At 40.6% G+C, this 23,091-nt stretch overlaps 1 protein-coding gene across 7 annotated transcripts in view; it reads right to left on the reverse strand.

The window, feature by feature from the left end:
- Rbfox1 (RNA binding fox-1 homolog 1) overlaps positions 1–23,091 on the reverse strand; it is a 356,901-nt gene that overhangs the window by 110,930 nt on the left and 222,880 nt on the right. For 6 of the 7 annotated variants that reach the window (XM_035447736.1, XM_027423939.2, XM_035447738.1 and 3 more), the window contains one exon: positions 3,506–3,649. In XM_035447736.1, the coding sequence (XP_035303627.1) occupies positions 3,506–3,649 (144 nt within the window). Of the gene's footprint in view, positions 1–3,505; positions 3,650–8,783; positions 8,790–23,091 lie in introns of all 7 variants that reach the window. The other variant, XM_035447737.1, reaches the window with a different exon arrangement.

The raw sequence follows: 23,091 nt of genomic DNA on the forward strand, positions 1-23,091 counted from the left end.
TTTAAAATGAAACAATTTTGTTGTGCCATGTGTTATACCAGGGGTCTGGATGTATCATAGTCTATTCTCATCTCAAACCCGGAAACATTTAAACTTTGAACATTAACTTATATTCCATATTTTTCATTCAAGAGCAACACATTGTAATTAATTTGGTTGTAATCCACAGAGTCCTTTTATTATGTCAAGAATTCAAGTGTAGAACTTTGATATGAAAATAGCGATGTCTCCAATCATGACTGCCTGTGAGCCACACTTATAAATTTGGCAGATAAATAATGATACAACCTTTTCCTTAATCAAGGAAGTAAATTCCCTGACTACTTGCCAGACACATTAAATAAAATACACTTATTGATCACTCTCTAAATATGGGCAAAAAGAAATTCAAAAAAGTTGTTACATGCTTGCGTGCCCACAATTTTGGATGGTGAGGCAGGTGGATTGATAGTTTGAGGCCAGCAAGTTTTAAGCGAGTTTTTGGCTGCATGGTGAGAGATTGTCTTGAAAACCAACAAATAAAACATAACAAAATGAAAATTAAAATGTGAAGAAATGTGAGCTTCAGGGCTGTCCACACTATCCTCAGCAGACCTCAAGGGGCACACAGACAGGGCTGAGAGCAATAACTTTTCAGTTCTCCCATGGAAACATCTGGAATAAGTGCTCCTAATGACTACTCTGTCCCCATTCACTCACAGAGCCATGGATGATTTAAAAGGACTCTAGCTACTGCTTTGTATATTGTAGCATGCACTTCTCACCCAAGAAATGAATATACCGCCTTAAAAGACAGCATGCAAAGAAATGCAATGTGAAGCACAAGTTAATGTCAGCTTTGGAAGAAGTGTTCCCTGACAAAGATGAAAGTAGAGAATGGGAAACTATAATGCCTGTCTCTCTGAAAAGTTACAAAAAGCACAAATTAAAATAAAACATGAGATACCTATCAGGACCATGTGGGGAAGTTGGAAACTGCCAAGTTCTAGGTAATTTGGAAAAAGAGGGTACTTTGTGTCTTGTTATGTTTTTGACATTGAAATTTCTGTGCCTTGTTTGAACAATAGTCAAAGGAGAAAGGAGGTACAAAGATCTTTGTGTTTTTCTCTGTTACTGTCCTCATCTAACCCCATGGCCAAGCAAGGAGACAGAAGACAAAAGAGAGCAAGGAAAAGAAACACACTGTTTCATGGCCAAAGGCTTGGAGCAGCAGCTAACTGAGACTAAAACATAGTTGCTTACAGTACCTAAGATCTGAAAGAGGAAACTGTGCTGAATCCCCTAAACTCTGCCATGGGGAGCTAAGCAGAAAGTTCCAGATGCCTCTCAGTATGATTCATGCTGCTAAATGTATCATATAATAGAACGGCTTTGTGACCACGAGTGTTCATCTTAGGAAAATTCCATTTCTTTAAAATAGCAGTTGTAAAAAACCAAAGAGGACTCCCAAGTTACTGCAAGTGGTCCATGAGTCCATATGGTCCAATAATTTTTATAGATGAAATCCATACCACACAAAATCCACACATACTCTTTAACGTAGACACAGATGTTGTTTGTGATAAGTAGAATTAATTTCAGTGTTCATGAACGTATCCTGCATTCCCTTAACTGACAGATGCTAAGGGTATATCTATCATCATATCAAATCAACATCTTGTTAGCTGGCTGCATGAAAATTTTGACTTAAAAGAAAAAACAAAACCAGTCTTTCTGAAACAAATAGATTTTGATCTGGGTTTACTACCACGTAGCATAACACATAACAAATTCTTTCTCTAGACCATCTGCCCTAACCCTATAAGACACAGAGATTCAGATATTAACATATACATCAACTCATCAGTGTGACTTCCAGCTGCGAGTATTTTGACTCCTTCTCTGACTTAGCCCTGTAGCCTCAGGTAAAGTTCAAGATAATCAAAAAGTCCAGGGAAGAAAATAGACCCTTGAGAGTGAGAAACTGGTTTGGCTGCCTCACATGTCACCATGAAAGATTTTGAGAATGGTCATTAAGAGAATCTAGTTCAAAGCCAACATCACAGTGACACTTGATGAGCAAAGACAGACCGAATAGCAAGACATCCCCTGGCTTGACATGGCAAAGAGAATATAACTCTTCCAGCTACCCATCAGTCAAGCTGGGTCCCACTGCTTTGCACACACTTAACCTCGACTCTAACTTCGAATGCTCTGCACTTTTCAAAGTCATCTTTGACCTGAGAGTGCCCGAGGGTATCTTCGTTCTGCAAGAGTTAGAGGGCTTAACTCAAGGTTATTACCAAATGAGAGAGCGATAAAAGTGCAAAAGTTGACCTTTTCCTCTGAAATGTCAGGATTCAAGCCTGGGTATCTAAAATATTAGGATGCCTGCTCTGCTTTTGTGTCACATGCATACTTGATAAGCATCGTGTGTGTTAAAGAAAGAAAAGGTCCAAGCTCTCCCCACAAATCATGGAAACCCTTAGTAATGAAGCAGAGCTTCATCTTCATGCAGAGAATAAGATGAGTTGTTCTCACAATGAGACATCTGACCTGGCCTCTTCTAACCACTGTTGTGATATTTGCAGCTCTCCACAAACCTTTAGAGGAGTCTCCAAGCAACCCACCTTTGTTCTGAGTCAAATGTTAAGGATGTAGTTCTTTGGTCAAATGCACAGATGCTTGCTATTACTACTGGGATGTCATAGATACACAGAGTGACTACATTTCAAAACACAAAACTTGATCTGAGCCTCATCAAAGCTATGTCCTATGGCATAGCTGAGACCAAATGAATAGTATGCTCTTCCCTTCCTGGGTGGACTGTTCAAACATCTTCCCAAGAAATAATCAGGGTCATGATGATCTGTGAGAAAGCGAAGCTGTCCTTTCTTTCCTCCGGGTGAGTGGTGGCTTCTGGCTGGTTCTGCTTCACTATGGTGCCTAGACAGGCTGCCCTTTGCCACCCTTGGTAGCATGGTAAATACCCCTGAAGCTTCATCTAGGAAACTGTACACTGCAAGAATCAAATCAGATTTAGAAACTGGTAGTCTTTTGATGGTGGTGGTGGCTGATTTTGAAGACTCAGCTTTCTGTAGAACTAGCCATTCACTGCAGCTGCAGTGCCCAGTGCCTGGGGAAAATGGGGATCGAGCCATTCATGGGTCATTCTTTTAGGTAAGCAGGCAAGGGCTTCAAAATTTGTTTCAGTTATAATGTGAGTTACTGGTCTGCTGGATTTGTGATCATCAATGGACCTTATCATCAGTGGTTAATAGAGGAGTTTCCTTTCCACTTGCCTTTTAAGTTACTTACTAGAAGAAGACCAAATGGCAAAGAAGAAACCCTATGTGCACAACTAAAACAAGTAAATGTATCCTGTCACCCCTAAGGGATTCTAGCTACCATAGACCCAAGTATCAGCTGCTAAAATGCCTTCATCCCACAAGAACATTCTACCTTAGAATGATGAGTTCCTGGAACTCCCAAAAGGAGGGAAACTGAGGACAAAGGTAGTACTTACACCAAACATTTGTCGGAGGTCTGGATCCCGGAACCTGAAGGGGATGTTGGACACATGCAGCCGCTTGGGCTGGGACTTGTTTTCTGTGTTTTCAGAAGGTTGTGTCTGGGGCTGGCCATCAGTTGGTGCTGCATCATCTGTCTGCTAAAGGAACAAGAGGAAAGCAAAGTAGCTGTAAGTACTCTGTCTTAATGTCCTCCCCCTTTCCCTACTGGCAGGGTGTTGTTGGACAAAGCTTCTTGTTTTTTTATATTTAATGGCAAAAGTATGTTTTGAATATCCACTGAGTTCCCAAACAGGGGTCTGAGATTCCATATCAAGCAAAACAGTCAAAAGTCCCTGGTTTCATGTGCTGTAACTCTCGCAGTAGGAAGGCATAATAAAAACCACTCATAAATAAATGTATAGTTGGGAAGAAGGAGATGGGAAACAGAAGCTAGGAGGGGCTGGGGCTCAGGGTAAGTAGTGGATGCCTCATCAGAAATAGAGTAAAGATTATTAGAGATAAGAAAATGCATCCTTTAATGCTGCCTGAATTCTTATGCTATTCCTATATAAGTACTGAGGCTGTACAGATAAAATATTAATAAATGTCAAAAATTTGCAAAGGCCCTTTGGTGATTTGCCATTCATCCAGAGAAGCAGGTGATTGACTCAAGTAGTTTTTGCCGTGTTAACTTAGCTCTTTAATTGTGTAAATCTGTGTTGTCTACTGCCATGGACCCCAAAAGATCATTTAAATTTTAAATAAATGGGTTTGTTTGCATTTGAAATACTCAATAGTCATGTGTAGGTAGTGCCTGTGTTGGAAAAGGCAAAAACAGAATATTCCCATCTATACAAAAGCCCTGCTGGGTTATGCTGGTGTAGATAATGTAAGGGTATTAGCATAGCCCATTATTTCCTTCTGTTCTCCTCCACACAGGATAAATCAGGACACTATGTTATTATTCTGCTACCTACAATAAAGGCAAGAACTAAGAGAAAAGTCACATTAACTGCTGACATTGATCGACACTCTTTTTCTGGACTTTTTCTGCAATTAGCATATTATGCCTGTGGGTGCCAGTAGACACTATCCACATAAGATACACTTTGAAACTACTATTGTAGCTTGACAAAGTTGAAATCCGTGAGTAAAGAATCATCCTCATCTATTTATAAGCGATTTAGAAGCATATAAATAGGACAAAACTATCAGTGCACTATCAGGCAGCCAGGTGTAAAATAATGGAGACTTAGAGGAGACAGTCTTACATAGTGAAATGTAAAAGAAACACCTAAATAACAGGAGCATAATTAGCAATTTTATCAACATCTCTCCTGTGTACTAGGATATTTTATTTGCGTCCTCTTTCATCACACATTGGGAATTACATGTTAAAGTCAAGACCTCCTGGTGTCTTGTTCACCATCCTTCTAAATTGATTTGGTATCAGAAGCCCTACCACATGACTTTGCCAACTTTCAAGTGCAATGTGACCCTGGCAACCACATTATTTTGCCTCAAGTGTGAAGAAGGAGATGGTCTAGTAAGAGGTGAAAAAACAAAACCAATTATAATGCAATTGGTTCTTTGTGGACGTGGGACTGAGTAACCTCGAGTCACGCTTGCCACTGGGGTCCCAAGACACACCAACTCTGGCTTAGTAGAGAGAAGTATTAGTAGAGGTGTAGGGGACAGACTGTGCCAAGATAGTGCAATGTGACACAATAGAAAGATGTAAGGGGAAGCCCTTCAATATGGGGAGACTATCTGGAGCCAGAAAGAATGCATGGAGGAGGAGCTAAAGGGAAGACTTCAGAGGTAGGTAAAAGTTGTAGACCCCAATGAGTCATGTTCATAAAAGCAAGTGGCTATTTAGAAGCCACTTACAGAGAACAGCATGAGTAAGTTGTTACCAGCATGCTACATGAATGTTAAACGCCTGCTACATGATTGGCTGGTGCAGTGACAGACTGAAAGCATGAAAATTATTGTACAACTAATATATGAATAATAAATACGTGAGTGACTATCATGTTTGTCAGCTTCAAGTGCTAGGTAATGAATACCTAGGTAAGCTAGGGAGGAAGTTCACTGGAAGAACTGCTTGCTGTCCAAGCATAAGGGAGGGTTTGAGTTTGCCACCTCAGAACCCACATAAAACTGGACATGGTAGTATGTGTTTATAATCTCAGGACTCCCACAGTGAAATAGGAGGTGGGTACAGGATGATTCCTGGAAGTTCAGAGGCAGTTGTCTTGTAAACAGCAATGATGAGAGGCCATCTCAAAGGAGGAAGAAGACATGAACTAACATCTGAAGCTGACCTCTGACCTCCACATGCATGCCTTGGCACATGTACACACACACACACACACACACACACACACACACACACACACACACACACCATTTTGTAATATTGAGACCGACACAGAGCAGGCACTGTGGTTTTTTTCTTTGTTTTATAACAGTATGTTGGGTTCCACATCAATGACAAGGAAACTACTTTTAAATCATGATATTGCTAATTTGCCAAAGAATAAGAGTTTTCAGTGTCCTACCACAAGACCCAAAGTTGACGTAAGCAATAGCCAAGACCCCATGCTTCCAGCCTATTTTCTCCACCCTATTAAAAATTACTCTGTGAATAAAAAATTAAAATTACTTTCTCTTCCTCCCAAGAAAGGGACTTAGACTTGGATTTGTGCACAATTGCTGAATGGCTCAGTTTAATAAACCTAATTAGGAATTACAGAGATTATGATTAAACATATTAAATGATTAATAGCATTATGCTGCTCATGTAAAAATTAAAATTAATCATCTCTAGTCAAACAAGACTTTGGAGAAATCTTTGTGGTGTTTCCTTTGATGGAAACATACAACGCTCAATTAATCGTTTTGTAGTATACACATTTATACAAATATTCATAAATTATTATGTAGGGATACCTATAGAAGAAATAAATTTTACTGAAAATATGTAAAATTAAAAGTAATTCCAAATTGTTTTGAAATTTTTATGTTTGTGAGAAGGGGTGAATAGGGGTATGAACCTCTACAGGGTGAGAAAGGATAACCAAAAAGGTAATTTCAAGCTGAGTGTGCCTATGTCCAAGGTAACCCATTGGGATACAACCAGGAATATGGATACATCCATCCAATGTGCATCCCTACTGCCACCAACTGCTAATCCAGCACTGGGCACCTTATATCTCTGTGCCTACAGTTCTCTCATCTTTGAAAGGACAATAATGGTCATAGCCTGCAGGCTTAGGACAAGGACTAAAATATAGGGGCAGGTACAATAGGCAATAATCTCAGAACAAGGAATCCCCCAATATTTATATAGAGAGTACTCTTTACTTTTTAGGACAAAGGGGGCTTTTCCTATGCATACCTCTTGGAACTTTCAAGGAAAATATTCCTGGAACATATCTGTGCTTTTCTATGTCCACTTGGGTTTAGATCTGGTATGTCACCTACATGTGTTAACTACAATTTGGTGAATACTTTGGGACTTTGGTACCCAAATACTTGGTACTTTAGGAGTTGGCATCACTTGTAAAAGTTGACACTTCATGGAAGTGAGGTCACTGCAGGGATGGGACCTGCTCTTCTTCTTCTTTTGTATCCTGATATCACAGAGTGAACAGTCCTCCTCTACACATCTCCACAATGCCCTGTGCTCTGATAGCCACAGGCTAAAAGCTCTGAAACTACAAGCAAAGATACACCTCCTTGCTGAATAAGTTGTCATTCTTTCACAGCATCTGGAGCTGCCTAGCACAATCTCTGGGTTTGTCTCCAGTCAGATTACCACAAATTTAGTGGCTTAAAACCATCGAACATTTTATACCATAGTAATGAGGATGAAAATCTATAACCAAGGCTTCTACAGGACCAACTTCCTTCTTTCTTTGCCTCTTGCAGCTTCTGTTTCTGGGCATCTCTTGGTTTGTGGCTTTGTGACCCTGATCTGCCACAGTTTTCACATGGTCATCTTCCCTGTGTGCCTCACTCAAGTCTGCTTGAGCTTCCTTTTCTTTTCTTTTCTTTTCTTTTCTTTTCTTTTCTTTTCTTTTCTTTTCTTTTCTCTTTTCTTTTCTTTCTTTTTTCTTTTTCTTTCTTTCTTTCTTTCTTTTTTTTTAAAAAAACCAGTCATTAGATTTAGAGCCCATTTTAAGGAAGAATGACCTGAGATCATTAATTTCATTCTATCTTCCAGGACCCTCAAATAAGGTCTCAACTATTCACAGTTGAGAGAGGTTACACCATGGACATATATTTGGAAGCTGCCATTCAACCTATGACAGTTTCCTTCTAAACACAAAGCCAGAAGAGCATATTCAATTAGTGGCTATTTTCCAGGAATGGCTATGTTATTTTTAGTACTATCTCTTGGCCCTTGGAGACTCTCAAAAGAGCTAGCTTCCAACAAGGACCAAAAGAAAGGAGAATGTTCTAGTATAAACAGAGAAGACACAGGAACCTTCCCTTCACCAGGCCAGGCTGGTCACCTGTCCTTATGTGCCTGTCCCCTCTGTTAGGGTGGGAGGTCCTTTGTCAATTTCTAGAAATGTCATTACCATTCCACACTTTAGTGTGAAAATGAATAAAATGGTAATTATTCACCTGTGGTGGACTTTTTCGAATGAAACAGTGATGGTTAAGCCCCACTTAACAAGCCTACATCAATCATGACAGGCACCAACAGCACTCATTTTAGTTTTGTTCTCAGTTTCTCTGGACCATGGACATATACAGCTCTGAGAACCAGTCTTCTAACCACACAGGAATACTAACAGACCCTCTGAATTGGAGACCCCTTACTCCAAGAGGCAGGTTTCTCTGAAGTTCTTGGTAGAAATTCTGAACAAGCGCCTTAAGACCCACCATGCCGGGTTCTGTGTTGGTTCACTGTGTCACAACCCTATCAGGAGGCAGACTGTTGGTTGAAGAATTTTTCTTAATAAACAAACTCCCCAGGTATTGGCATAGGTTATAAATGTTAAGAAAACACCACCGGCACTTTAATCTCCTGAAGATCACTTAGTGTTTCCACAAAGACCTTAATAAAGAACCGTGGGGCTCCCTCTGCTGTAATCGTTCCTAATTCAATGAATAGCTCTGAGCAACCCACAGCTAATCCTAGTGAAATTGGATTTTAATATCGACCAATCCAAGGATGACTGTTTGAGAGAATACACATAGAAATAGGCTCCTTTTACAAGTCTGTCCCTGCCCCAGTGTTATCTCACTAGGTTACTTAGACACTGTGGAGTCAACTGGTACCTCCTGATGGGTACTAAGTAACTGGGTGTTAGAAGCATTGTGTAGTGGCTGTTAATGGCTAGGCATCTCTGAGTTAAAAACACATCCGTCACACACTGTTCCAGTAAAGTCCATCCTTCTGAACCTTAGATTCCCCAGGAGACTTATTTCTGGGGCTCATGAGTGCTACAGATGAGGTATAATTATTCACTCAAAATGCCTTTAAAAAGCTAGTGGGTTTGAACTCCCAAATTCAGAAGAAGAAGAAGAAGAAGAAGAGGAGGAGGAGGAGGAGGAGGAGGAGGAGGAGGAAGAGGAAGAGGAAGAAGAAGAAGAAGAAGAAGAAGAAGAAGAAGAAGAAGAAGAAGAAGAAGAAGAAGAAGAAGAAGCAGAAGCAGCAGCAGCAGCAGCTAGCTAGTGGGAGCTCAGGGACTATGGACTGACAGCTCGGGGGACCTGCATGGGACCAAACTATGTCCTCTGAATGTGGGTGACAGTTATGTGGCTAGATCAGTTGGGAGCAGGGAGTGCTGTCAGTGTAACCAGGACCTATCTCAGGTACATGAACTGGCTTTTTGGAGCTCATTCCCTACAGTGGGATACTGTGTTCAGCCTTTAAGGGGTGGGGGGGCTTGGTCCTGCCTCAAATTGGTATGCCAGACTTTGTTGATTTCCCAAGGAAGACTTTACTCCCTCTGAGGAGTGAATAGGGGGGTGGGAATGAGGGGAGGGACAGGATAAGGGGAGAGAGGGGGAACTAGTATTGGTATATAAAATGAAAATACTAATAAAAAAGTGAGGATGGATGTAAAGCACACTAGATAGAAACCTATAAGAGAAATTAGAATTCAGAGAGAAAATGGAGCTCTTTATTGCAGCATCCAGCTAAGGAGAGGGAATGGCAACAATTAGAAAAAAAGCAAGAACCAAGCTATATTTGGTGAGAATTAAAAATACATATATGCATAACCTAGTACTAGATATAGCTCAAGGGTGCTGAGGAAGCACACTTGGGCAGCCCTGAACAAAAATAAAATAAAATAAAATATGAGCAGCAGATGTAATTTTATAATGTCTGGAAGTCACGTGTTTTTAAGAATGAAATAAAATATGAAATCAATCTTAAGCATATATTCATTTTAACTACTTAACAAGCATAGTATTATGATATATCATCAGTGAAAAGGGCATTTAAACTACTTTTTCTGCACCAAGTCTTTGACATTTATTGTATACTTTATGCTTAAGTGCCCTAATCTCAGGAGGGTACATTGATTTCTTATTAAGAATAATTGATCTATATTTAAGCTTCAAAGAAAATGGCAGTTGAGGCTGGGTGGTGTCCCTTGCCTTTAATCCCAGCACTCAGGAGAGAGAGGCAAGCAGAACTCTTTGCTTTCAAGGCCAGCCTGGTCTACAGAGTGAGTTCCAAGACAGCTAGGACTGTTACACAGAGAAACCCTGTCTCCAAACAAACAAAAAAGATGGTTGAATATCTGGTTTTTCCACTTACGGTTCAAAAGTCACCAATGACTGATTCAAGGGTAAGTTCTTCTGTTTAAGATAAAGCTTAACTAAATGAGAAATCTTTTCCATCAGTCAAAAGAGGACACTTTCAGAAGCTCAAAGGTAACATGAGGATCCCTTAAGGATGTTTCTTATCTCTAGAACCGGTGAAAAAGTGGGAAGGATTGTGGCCAGAATTGAAGTCACTGATCACCCCACTATGAGTTAGATTATTTCAGATTTCCTGGGGAGGCTGGTACAAACACCAAGAACCATCCAAAGGTCTTTAGAAGTAGAAGAGAAGAGAGCTAGTGACATGGGATGGGCTGTGAGAAGTCCTTCTGCAGTTTCTGGCCTGGTGACAGGATGATGGAGGAAGGACAGGAGCCCAAGAATTAACGAACTGGAAAATGTAAAGGCTCTAGAAAGAAAGGCCACCTCCATGGCTAGAGTTTGTCACTTTACCTAGTGATCTCTAAACTGGGCTTCAGACACCTAGGGGCCATCTCATAATATATGTATGTTGGAGTCAGTATTTGCTACAAAGAAAGAGTTTAAAACTACCGTTATCTACATGACAAACCACAGGCATACAACATTCCAGAAGTCTTTATCAGAATTTTTTAGTCAGTGTGCAGGAGATGGTAAGAATAAAGACAGGGATTCAAGGAAGATAAGCAGAGAAGGATGTGAGGTGGGGTGGAGGGAGGCAGAAGCGTTCCGCATTGAGGAACAAAATTAAGTCAAGTCCACATCCAGTGCTTCAAGCAATGATGAACTACATGCAAGAATAGACATAGGTATGGACTCTTTCAGAGTTTGACCTGCGTTCCCAAAGCAGGTCATTTGGACACTGTAGAGTCAACAAGTCTGCCATCTTTCAAAGAATAAGTACTGAGAATAACATCTATCACACACACAGCTTGTGTCTCCAGGGCCTCTGTTATCTGTGACTCTTGCTGGGATCATGACTACTATTATTTGTTACTATTTCTGGCATAACATAAATACGTGTTCCTTAACTCACTACTTCTGTGTTCCTGGACACATTGAGGCTAGATACCCACTGCATAGGGTTATGTGTTGGGTATGTGTGTGTGTGTGTGGGGGGGGGGTGCCTGTTATATCCCAATATTTTGTATAAACTCCCAGAAAGTTTCCCAGGATACCTATAACATATATAGATGCCAGGTATAACCAACAGAGGAAGGTCATTTGCTTTTGCCACATCCCAGGCTGAGGCAATGGTTGCTGACTGTCTGTGACATCAACTATTACCATCCAGTGCTGGTTTATAGGACATGTGGAGGGAACTGAAAGCTCTGCTCAGATAACATGAGCTGGGGATCTTAAAAAGAGGTGCCTATGCCTCACCTCATGCAACCATCAGAGATTTAGAAGTCTGAATCTCAGAGAAGTGAAGTTGCCTATACAAAGCAAGGGCACAGTAGGATTTCTGACTCCACCTGCTGGATTGTTTACGCTCTGGCCCTGCCTCTCAAGGGCAAAATGAAGATGCTGAGGAAAGTCTAAGGATAGTACAGAAGACAAATACAAAGCACATAGGGAGAAGTAAAGATTTTCTGCAGTTCTGACAGGGTGAGATCTGTGCTACCACAGCAGCTACAAAGCCAACATGTCCAGGCTGCTTCAGACACCTCCAATGAGTCTCCAGAGTCTTCTCTTGGGCTCCTATTAGTCATAATTATTTTCAGCTTACTTTAGAAAAAACAACTTTCCCTTTCTTGTTTAACTTTAAAGATGTATTTTATTGTTTATTCATGTGTTTGTGAGTCTATATGTGTGAATGTGCACATATATACTGGTGCATAAGGAGGCCAGAGGAAGGTGCCAGAACCCATTGGAATTATAGGGGATTGTGAGCTGTATATCGTGGGTGCTGGAAACCAAACTGTAGTCTTCTGAACAGCAAGCATTCTTAATTTCTGAGTCATCTCTCTGGGCCCCAAACTTGAGCTTAATTATCACACTATCCTGGTATACATGAACACCTTCAAGGCAGGCACACTATCTAATACCCATGGAGTTTTGAATACTTTTACCTGGCACATAGTAGACCCTCAGTACGTCTTTCCTGAATCATTCTAGTCTATTTCTTTAGGTCAATCAATCATTTTATGTACACATTTTCTGAGTCTGCCTTCAAGGCTTTAGAAACCCAACACACTCAAGAGCACGTGAACAGCACATGGCTTTCCCTTCTACCAGACTGGTGAGCACACAGCATCTTTTCTCTCCAGCCAGCTCCCTCACTCTCTATATAACACTCCTCACACTAATAAATAAAAAGAATACTTCTGAATATCCCACTGCTTTTCACTCTTCTACCAATCAAGCTGTTTCTTAGAGGAGGAGAAACTTGTGAGAGTCTTAGAGGCATGATTTGATTAAGTTGACAATATTATCTGAGCAATGGTTGAGTGCCCAAAGCAATGTATTTTGGACCAAATTGATTTGTGTAACAAACACTTGCTATGTCTCTTCTAGAAGCCTGAATAGCAGGTCTTGATTTAGCCAGTGCTACTGGGTGCTGGGTGAATTTGCACAGTTTGTGGTTGCTCTCTCTGCAGAGAGTAGCAAGGCCAGAGCAAAGGCTGGAATAATTCAATACATTGTGCTGGAAACTCAAAAAATAATATCACAGAGCTCTGCAATATACCTATTTGATTTGATTTGTAAACCTGATAAAAAAGCAATTGAAAAAAGTTCAGGGGGAAATATATATGTTATAAGCAAAATTGTAACCATATTTAATGTGTACAAGGAACCAAGAATGGGAGAAGGGAGGGGCTAGACAAGCATATACATGTGATTCCAATCAACTTTCTACCTACATTAGACAGTATTGCACAGTCTCCATTTAAAATGGAGAAAGACTGTGAAAAGTTATTTTCCATTAAAGTAATAATAGCACACCAAGGGATATGAATTAAAACCCATGACTCTGGTTTTCTCACAATCCCACTTAAAAACGGGGCTGCACAGAGTCTCCGAACGTCTTGCCTTTTTCATTTTAGTTCCATAGGCAAACAAATAAGTTAATCACACAGCTTTGGATATAGTTAATACCTCATTCCCAGTTCGACAGAGCCAATTCTGTACCTGGGTAAGGCAGACTTAAGAAATACATCACATTTCCCCCATCTCAAATAAATTTAATGGTGAGCTTGAATGATGGGATTCCTCAGAAAGAAGGATGGGAGACACGAGACAGACTGACTTTACTTTACTTTGCTCTTTTCATCCTTTGGAGATGTGGGAAGAACATGAAAGGCATCAAGGGTTCCACATCACTAAAGGACATGGATGTCAAGGTGACTGCAGTAATCTTCCCTGGCTGCTAAAACAAAATGCCACCAATAGGTACAACAAGCACTTATGTCTCATTGTTTGGGAAGCTGGACCTGTAAAAGCAAGGATTATGGGTTGATACCTTCATGCTATATCCTCACAGGTCAAAGGGAGAATCTATTCTCCCTCTTTTTGTAGGAAAACATTATTTTCCTCATGGGTACTTCACCCTCACAAACTCAGTTAACCAAATTACCTCAACAGGCAGTTTCCAAAGATCATCACATCAGGGATACAGACAACAATGTAAGGATTGACGGGAAGGCACAGTAACATTGTTGAGGAGAACCCACACACACTTTGGGATAAGAAAGCATGTTTGCTTTATAGAGAGATAAGTGTATCCTAACATAACCAATCATTCAAGATGCATCTACTGAGAACATGGAACAGGTGAGACACTGTGGCTTACCAGAAGCCATGAGTGACCAGATTATATAGAACGTGATCTTATTCTGGATCTCTGAATTCTGAATCTTAGGCTTTTCATGACATACACAAAAAGTTAAAAATGCTACTGCTAACAGCTATACTAAATGATTTTGTGTTTATTAAAGTTCTGGCTATTAATTTTGGCATCAATAGGACAGTGCCTGATATGGTGTTGCTATTCAATACCCTCTATGTCAATGTCAACCATTCCCATACATAACTGAAAAAACATTATTCTCCTCAGAATCTTTCTTCTGTTTTCTGGAATCTTTAAGACAAACCTTTGGGTTCTTCAGATCAGCCAGCTCCAGATGAAATAGCCAGCAGATCCCTCCTGGCCTGTACACCTGCCTTCCTCAGTAGTGACTCCCTTGCAGCTATCTCTTTTTCCTGCCCAAATAGCCTGATTGTCTTTAATCATCCTGGCAGATTAAAAAAAATCCAAGCTAATATCAAACCTCTATTTAAAAAGAAAAAAATGTTCTTAGTTGAATTCACAATTGCACCTAGCTCAAAGATTTCTCCCTAATGTATTATGCAAGATTTAAATGAACCAAATGTTAATTCTATACATTATGGTAATTTTCTAGGACTGAGGAAACTGCCAAAAGCACAATTCAGTTATAGAACCTGGAGATGAGTTTAAAAATGGAGCTGATTTCAGTGAAGATCCAGGGTTTTCCTGACTAATTGCCTCTCATTCTTTATAAGTGATTCAGTCAGAGAAACACGTGTTCCAAGAACTTTGTTCTAAAAGTAGGTTTTTTCCTCCAATATACACATAGCATGCTGTTACTATCTCTGTGAATTGTGATAGGTTTTTTTTTTTTCACATAAATAAGGCAAGAATCCTACCATGTAAAGTACACCATTTCTGCAAAGTGACATGATTTGGCTTTCTTTCAAGCTGCAAACCCCATTTCTCAGTGGGCTAATTTCTTCCACACTGCAGTGTAGGGTTAAGCCAGTGCACTGTATGCTGGAAAATAGAAGTGATAAGAAACTGATTGCTGAAATAGACATGTTCGCACCTCCCTTGTAGTGTGTACTTCAGATTCAGGGTAAATAGCTTTGCTTTGTGGGCCATTCTGTAACTGAAACATGTTGATGTAGCCTCAGTAATACATAGCCAAATGAACTGTGACCCAGTCTGCTTTGTAATAAAACTTTATTTATAAAAGAAGAACGTGTGGGCTAGATTTGTCCTGCAGGTCATAGCTCTCCATGTTCTAGGTCGATAATAATGTGCATGTTTACCATTTAAAAAGCATCTGTTGGTTTTATTAGAAATGTTTTCTATTGATAGATGTGAGGATGAGAAGATATTCTATGAATCCTTGAGGAATCTTGGTTAAAAAGTGGAAAGATAATAAACTGTGTAACTAAGAAAATGTATGCACAATAATTGAAGGACTTCAGGTTGACAATTCTTCTGCCAGAGATGATAGAAGAATCCTTAGAGAAAGGCTCAACTATTTAGATTCTCAGTCATTATGTATGCACTGAAACACAGACAAAACTTTGATGCTTTACAGGACTAGAGTCTGCAGTGCATGGTAGCATGCACCCATAATCCAAGCCTTTGGGATGCTGGCACATTGGTGTGAATTCAAGGCCAGGGGGCCCCATATATTAAGTTCCAGGCCATTGCTGAGCTACAGTGAAAGGCCCTGTCTTAAACACAAAAACAAAGGTGTTGGAGAGATGGGTGGGATGGGGGTTAAGAGCACATGGTGCTCTTACAAATGATCTGAACTGAAATTCTAGCATCCATGTTGAGTGGCTCACAAAAATCTGTAACTATCTCTAGGGGCATCTGGTACCTCTGGCCTCTGATGACACTTGCATATACATGTACAAATGCACACACATAATTATGAATAATTAAAAATAAATAAAAGAACAAGAGGAAAATGAAGAGAAGGAAGAAGAGGAGAAGTAGAGAGGATCAAGAGGAAAAGAAAGAGGAGAAGGAACAGAAGAAAGATGAGAGAGACAGAGAAATATCTACTGCTCCTGAGGTTTTCCATTAGCTGTTTACACCTTTCATGCCTTTAGTAACAAGAGAGAAAGTGGAAGATCTGATGAGGAAGCATTGTCCTGTGTGGTTGTGAATAAACGACTTACTTTCTTTGAGTCTATAGACCTCTGTTTCCAATGAAAAGGCTTGTGGGATGACAATGCCTGCCCTTCATGACATCAAAGAAAAGGGAGTGAAATTTTGCTTTAGAAAGCACTTTGGCAGTTTCAAGGCGCTCCTGCAAATGTAGCCAATGGTTTCTATTTTTGCTGAAGTCTCTGGTTATATAGGAGGCCAACAAAATGGCAGTGTGTCTAACATCCATTGGGTTTTCTGTGTAGCATGCTTAAATTCAAGCCTACCTAATGTCCTCATGTCAATTCCTCACTGTGTTGCTGTGTCATGATGGGACAGAACATATTCTCCTCCTGATAAAACAAGACACTGGGTTCTTTGACTCTGCCACATGTCAAGGCTCAAAGACTCAAGGATGAAGGTCAATTAGATGTCAGGAAAACTTTGGTAAGTGGTCTCTGGTTGCCTGAATCATGGCATGGAATCTGTGGTCTAGAGAGTGAACAGGTTTCCTCACAGTTGCCAACTTGTGAAGGGACCGACTTTGGATGCATCGGCTTGTCTGGGAATGTAGTCTGCTTATACCTGTGTCACCAAGAGAAGCTGGCAGATTCTTGAACTCTACCCTTGAACTATGCATTCATAATCCATGGATCCAAAAAGAATAATTTTAAATAATGTCCTAGGACTGGGGATGTGAATTGGTTGGTAGAGTGCTTATCTAGATGCACCAAGACCTGGGTTCCATCTCCTGCTGAGATAATCCTGATGTGGTTATGCATCCTATCAACCAGGCAATTGGGAGGCAGAGACAGGCTGATCAAAAGTCCAAGTTTACTTTTAGCTACACAGCAAGTTCACAGCCAGCCCAGGCTACATGAGGCCCTGTATCAAAACAACAACAACAAAAATAAAACAAAGACAATGATAAAATCATTTTGAGTGGAGTTACATCTACATTTCAAAATCCAATTCTGCACAGCCTAGGCCAGTAATGATGAGATATATATTTGTCTGGACTTGCAAATATATTTGATTAGGACCTCTGATCCCAGACACTTGCCTCAGGACCTGAAACTCCATTCCTTGTACTGGCTACTTTTCTCATCTGTGTTGCCAAAAAGTTGATATGAAGCAAATTAAAGAAGGAAGCGTTTTGGCTCACAGTTTGAGCACCTGATAGTAGGGAGGCTACTGAGACAGAGAACACCATTGTGGCAGGATGATGGGTCCCTTCTCCTCCACTCATTTCATCAAGATAGGCTACAGAGAGAGGGTTGGAAGCAAGAGTGAACTATCAACTGTATGAACTTCTTCCATGCCACCCACTTCCTCTAGCAATGCCCCAAAGGTTCTACAACCTCCCAGTACTACACCACCAGATGGGACTAGGTGCTCAAGAACATGAGCCTGTGTGGTAATTTTAGCTTCCTGTAACAACAACTTTCTATGCCTTACATATCCCACTTGTAGTTGGCTGTTTGTGAATTTACTCATTTGAAGATTATTTGTATGTATGTATGTGTGTTATGTGAATAGAGCCCAAAAGTCCACAACATTTGTCTTTCCCAGTCATTTTTTATACTTATTGTTTGGGATAAGGTCTCTTATTGAATCTGGAGCTCTACAATTTGGCCAACAAACCCCAAGGAGTCTCCTGTCTTAGTCTCCTCAGATCTGGGATTATAAATATGTGCCAGCATATCTATCTCCTTATGTGTGTTCTAGGGATCTGAACGCAAGTGCTCATGTTTGAATGGCATGCACTATCTTATTTAATCCTATTCAAAGATAACTGATTAATCACATTCCATGTGATGTGAGCAGGTATGACATGTTGGTTAGGGATATCTATTTTTAACTACACTCTAAATCCACCTTCAAAAGCAATATGGAAGACAGATTCTATGCCTCGGGATAGATCTCCTGGGTCTTATATTGTGCTTGCATCTCTGGACTGCCCTTGGCATGGAAGACAAACTTTTTCCTCAAAGCAAAACTTCTCTCCAGCAAAGCACTTCTATTTTGAAGGTGACAGGGTAGCAGCTGGAGGCAGGACATATTTCAAATGGCTTCTCTGATTGAAATTGTGCACACCTTCCTTACAGACCTTGGGTTGCCCCAGTTTCTATGAGGATATGATTGAAGGGAGAAAGATGTAGATGGATGGATCACAATGCAGTTGCAAAGCTCAACTTCTTGGCAGACAGAACACCTTGATTGGGGATTTGCTGCTTCCTCTGATAATTCAATGTTTCTACCTTTATACTGAATTCTAGACTATCAGCAGGTTTTCCCACTCAGCCACATTCATCCATCTGCTTTTTAAGATGTTTTATCTTTGCCTAAACTGCTCACAAAAGGCCTCTGAACTGATCTCTTAGACTGGCTATTTGGAAACATGATTATTTCCTTCTTAAGAAGGTGATAGCCACTTCTTATTGAATGATAGAATATAAAACAAGATAATTTTATTCATTTTGAAAGTCATAAAAAGAGGAAAATTCCTTCTAAGAAGAATAACAGTGAAATACATTTAACACAACAGCCTAGAACATGAGCCTGGAGTGAGGAGTCCATACATACTACTGCATGCTTATCTTACATGTATTTCCATGCCCTTCTAGTATCCTCCTGGGAGGGCAATGAGACTGGCTCTGCCATTTTCCTGTGGACCAGAGTCCTCAGACTACTGAGAACTGTAGAGTTCAGAGATCTGGTCTTCTTTTGTGTTGAGTTGACTTGGCCTGGGTCATATAATGGAATGCTATTGTGTGTCTGTGAGCTCCAGTGAACTGTAAATCCTGTTCATCAGGGACTGTTGGAATTAGCTGTGGAGATAGCCTTTAATAACAGATAGTGTATATATACAGGTTGTGAAGGGTTAGGGAGATGGCTCAGTTGGTACAGCACTTGCCCATGCAAGCGTGACAACCTAAGTTTGAATCCCTAAGATCCCCATAAAGTTGGGTGACAGCATGTGCTAGAAATCGAAGAAAGTCATCAGGGAAATGCAAATTAAAAACACTCTGAGATTTCATCTTATACCAATCAAAATGGCTAAGATAAGAAAACACCAATGATAGCTTATGCTGGAGAGGATATGGAGAAAGGAGAACACTCCTTCATTGCTGGTGGGAGTACAAACTTGTATAGCAGCTGTGGAAATCAGTATGGAGATTTCTCAGAAAATTAGGGACCAACCTACCTCAAGACCCTGCAATACCACTGTTGGGCATATACCCAAAGGAAGCACAGTCACATCACAAGGACACTTGCTCAACTCTGTTCACAGCAAAGTATTTGTAATAGCTAGATCTTGGAAACAGCCTAGATGTCCCTCAACTGAAGAATGGATAAATAAAATGTGGTATATTTATACAATGGAGTACTACTCAGCAGTGGCATCCTAAAATTCCCAGGCAAATGGACAGAATAGAAAAAACCATCCTGAGTGAGGTAACCCAAAACCAGAAAGACAAATGTAGTATGTACTCACTCATAAGTGGATACCAGACATAATGCAAAAGATACCCAGCCTTTAATCCACAACTCCAGAGAAGCTTGAATCTTCTTCCAGAAACAGATGGAAGCAGATGCAGAAATTCACAATTAACCAATGAGCCAGGCTCCTGGAGTGCAATCAAAGTGAGGGAGGAGTGATAATGTGAACAAGGGAGTGAAGACAATGATGAAGAAACCCACAGAATCAGCTGACTGACCTGAGTTAGTGAGAGATCACTGACTCTGGTCTGACAAATGGAGAACCTTTGTAAATCCGAACTAGACTCCCTTAATATAGGTGACAATGGTGTGACTTGGACAATAAATGAGACCACTGACAGTGAGTCCAAGGTCTAACACTAATGCACAAATTGACTTAGTGGAGCCCATTCTATGTGGAGAAATACCTTGCTCAGCCTAGACACAGGGGTATGGGCGTGGGTGGAGAGGTGCCTTGGTCCTGCCTCGATAAGATGATGGGACAGACTTAGTAGACTTCCCAGGGGAGTCCTTACCCTCTCTGAGGAGCAGATGGGGGAGAGCAGGGGTGTAGGGGAAAGAAGGGTGGGGGAACTAGGATTGGAATGTAAAAATTAAATAAATAAAAACAATTTTTAAAAAGAAAAAAAGAGTGAGTACTTGCAAGCTGTTTTTGTCCACCTAATACTAGCCTTCTAGTGATAGAACTATTCATATGAGATCACAGGACTTGGAAATAAACAGACCAAGACAGGAGAAATTCAAGGCCAAAGTTTCTATTGAATGAACTGTGAAAAAGTCCCAGAACCCTTGAGTTACCTGGGATACTTAGGAGAAAAAGATGCCCCACACCTTAATCTTGATGAGCTACCCTAGTCTAAGTAAAGTTATTAGTGACATGCTACGGTTTTAATGAAAAAAGGAAAGTTTGTGAGTCTGGTATAGGAGGTGGTGATGAATGTGGCATGAGGAGAGCCAGGGCCATTTAATTTTACTGGGGCCTGTTGTGACCTTTGACAAAGCTCAAGCTTTATCTTGGATGTATCAATGTTGGCAACATTGTTTCAGTTTGAGGACTAGATAAATGGATTGTCTTCAATTTTAAGAACCCTAGTTGGAAATCTAGAATCCATGTTTGTGAAACAAACAAGCAAACAACAAGAAAAACATCTATGTATGTTGTATGTACTTATAACACTGGTGTTGATGGATTCCTGTGGAGCACTGCAGACACTTGAGCCAAATCACCGAGAGGCATTGTCTTCAAAGGAAAATAAAACTATTCAAACAGCAACAATAAAACAAAAAGAAGAACAAAAACCAAGGTGGATGGCATTAAGGAATGACAGCCAAAGTTGATTCTGGCCTCCACATGCATACAAACACATGTGCACACACATCCACACATGAGTACTTGCAATCATACACCCATGTACCCACATACATATACAGAAAACTAATACTTATATTTTAGGTTACCATGACACCTCCATTAAAGTCTACCTTATTTAAGTGTTTGCATAATGCTCCTGCCACCCAAGCAATCAAGTGTCACTGTCATCTTTCAATTTAGAATTTAGTATTTACTTTCAATATGTATTTATCAAGTGCAAGGTTCAATTATAGGAACTAGAAATGCATCATGGAACAGGACATTAGAAGAGCTAGACATCTAGTGGGCAGGGATGGACGGGCTGAGTTCCGGCAAGATGACTGAGAAGACTGTACACAGTAGTTTAGAAATAGCACTATGGGCAAGTAGTGGCCCAAAGGAAAGGAAATAAGTAATATTAGGTGAGCTTTGGACTTGTACTGAAAAGCTTTGGGGAGGGTGACATTTGCTAAGAAAATCCAGTTGAGACACAGGGACAGCATGCAAAGGTCTTGGGATCAGAAAGCGCCAAGGAAAGAGGCAGACACGGAGTGTCAATAGGAAATAGGATTTTACATGGGGTCAGAGGTACAAATATGGAGCCAAACCAGGTCATGTAGGTTGCTGCAGGAATTTGTGCCTTTAAAACATTTTTTACACTGTTAAAATTGTTTTATGCTTATAGAAGAGTTGCATAGCAATTGTTGTGCTTGCGTGCGTACCTGCCTGCGTGCATGCGTGTGTGTGTGTGTGTGTGTGTGTGTGTGTGTGTGTGTGTGTGTAAAAATGTGTTTCAAGGCCAGAGACCAGAGAACAACCTCAGAAGTCATCCTCAGAAATTCGCTTCCTTTGATACAAAGTCTCTCACTGGCCTGGAACTTTCCAGGTAGGTCAGGCTGGCTGGCTGGATGGCTTGGGACATAAAGAATCTGCTTGTCTCTGTCTCCCCAGCACCAGGATTATGAGGCATACCAATATGGCCCCTGAAAGGTTTAGGCATTATGCTGGCCTGCCCCTGTTACCTGGTGGAATAGGCAGTACCCTGGTCTGCCCAAGGTTCCATGGGAACTGAGTCTGCACACAGGTGCAGAGGACCCCTTTAAAAGACAGATCCCTGCCCATTTACGCTCTCTGCTTCCTCTCTACTCTGTCTCTCACCTATGTGCTCTCTCTGCCTCTCTATGGAGACCGGCCATGGAGGTTAGCCATTTACCCCTGTTCCTCTTCTTAGTCTTCCTACTCTGCCGGGCCTTATAATAAACTTATAGTCTCATGTCTCATGTCTCAGCATTTCTCTTTTCTTCTTTTTAAACAAAAGAATAACAGCCCCACTTCTTGTGTGGGTCTTGGCTCAAACCTTCACGCTTATGCAGCCAGCACCTCAGCACCTGAGCCTTCGCCCAAGTCTGGGAACACTGCCTCCTCACATGCCATTGCCTAGTTTTCTCCAAACACTGACATTGCCCCTTAAAGCAACACTTATCAAAACAAAGACATTGCATTTGCTAGATTTCCATTAACCAATCTCTGTGTTTTAGTCATTTTTCCTCAGCTTGTTCTTCACTGGTATCTTTTCTTCTATCCCGGAATCCAACCTATGATCTCAGGGCACAGTTCCAGGATTTTAGCTTTTACTCTGATGGAAATGAGAGTCCCTAGAAGGCTTTTAGCAAAGGAAGAAGATAAAATGGCTTATGTCTTAGCAAGATGTCTGAGTGTTTTCTTTCTGTACTTGAATTTTCATTGTGAGCAAAAGCCTAGGAAGATTACAGGAACTGTAATTGAGTAGATTCCCACACATCCTCCTCCCACTACCCACAAGAACAGAAAATGCCTTTTATCAGAATTACACCAGGAGAAATGGTCAAAAACAATTATCAGGCATTTTGCAAACACTTGAGACGCTGGAACCACTAAATAACTAACAGTACTTCATTTCCTTAGTGTTCAACTTGACTTTTATTGCCAAGATGCTAATTGTCCCAACACCTTGGATTTATGACTCCTTCTTCTAATATCCCAGCATTTTCAACTTCTATTTTCCTAATTGTTTGAACTAATAA

The sequence above is a fragment of the Cricetulus griseus genome, chromosome 7 (assembly GCF_003668045.3).
Source record: "Cricetulus griseus strain 17A/GY chromosome 7, alternate assembly CriGri-PICRH-1.0, whole genome shotgun sequence".
Taxonomy (NCBI): domain Eukaryota; kingdom Metazoa; phylum Chordata; class Mammalia; order Rodentia; family Cricetidae; genus Cricetulus; species Cricetulus griseus.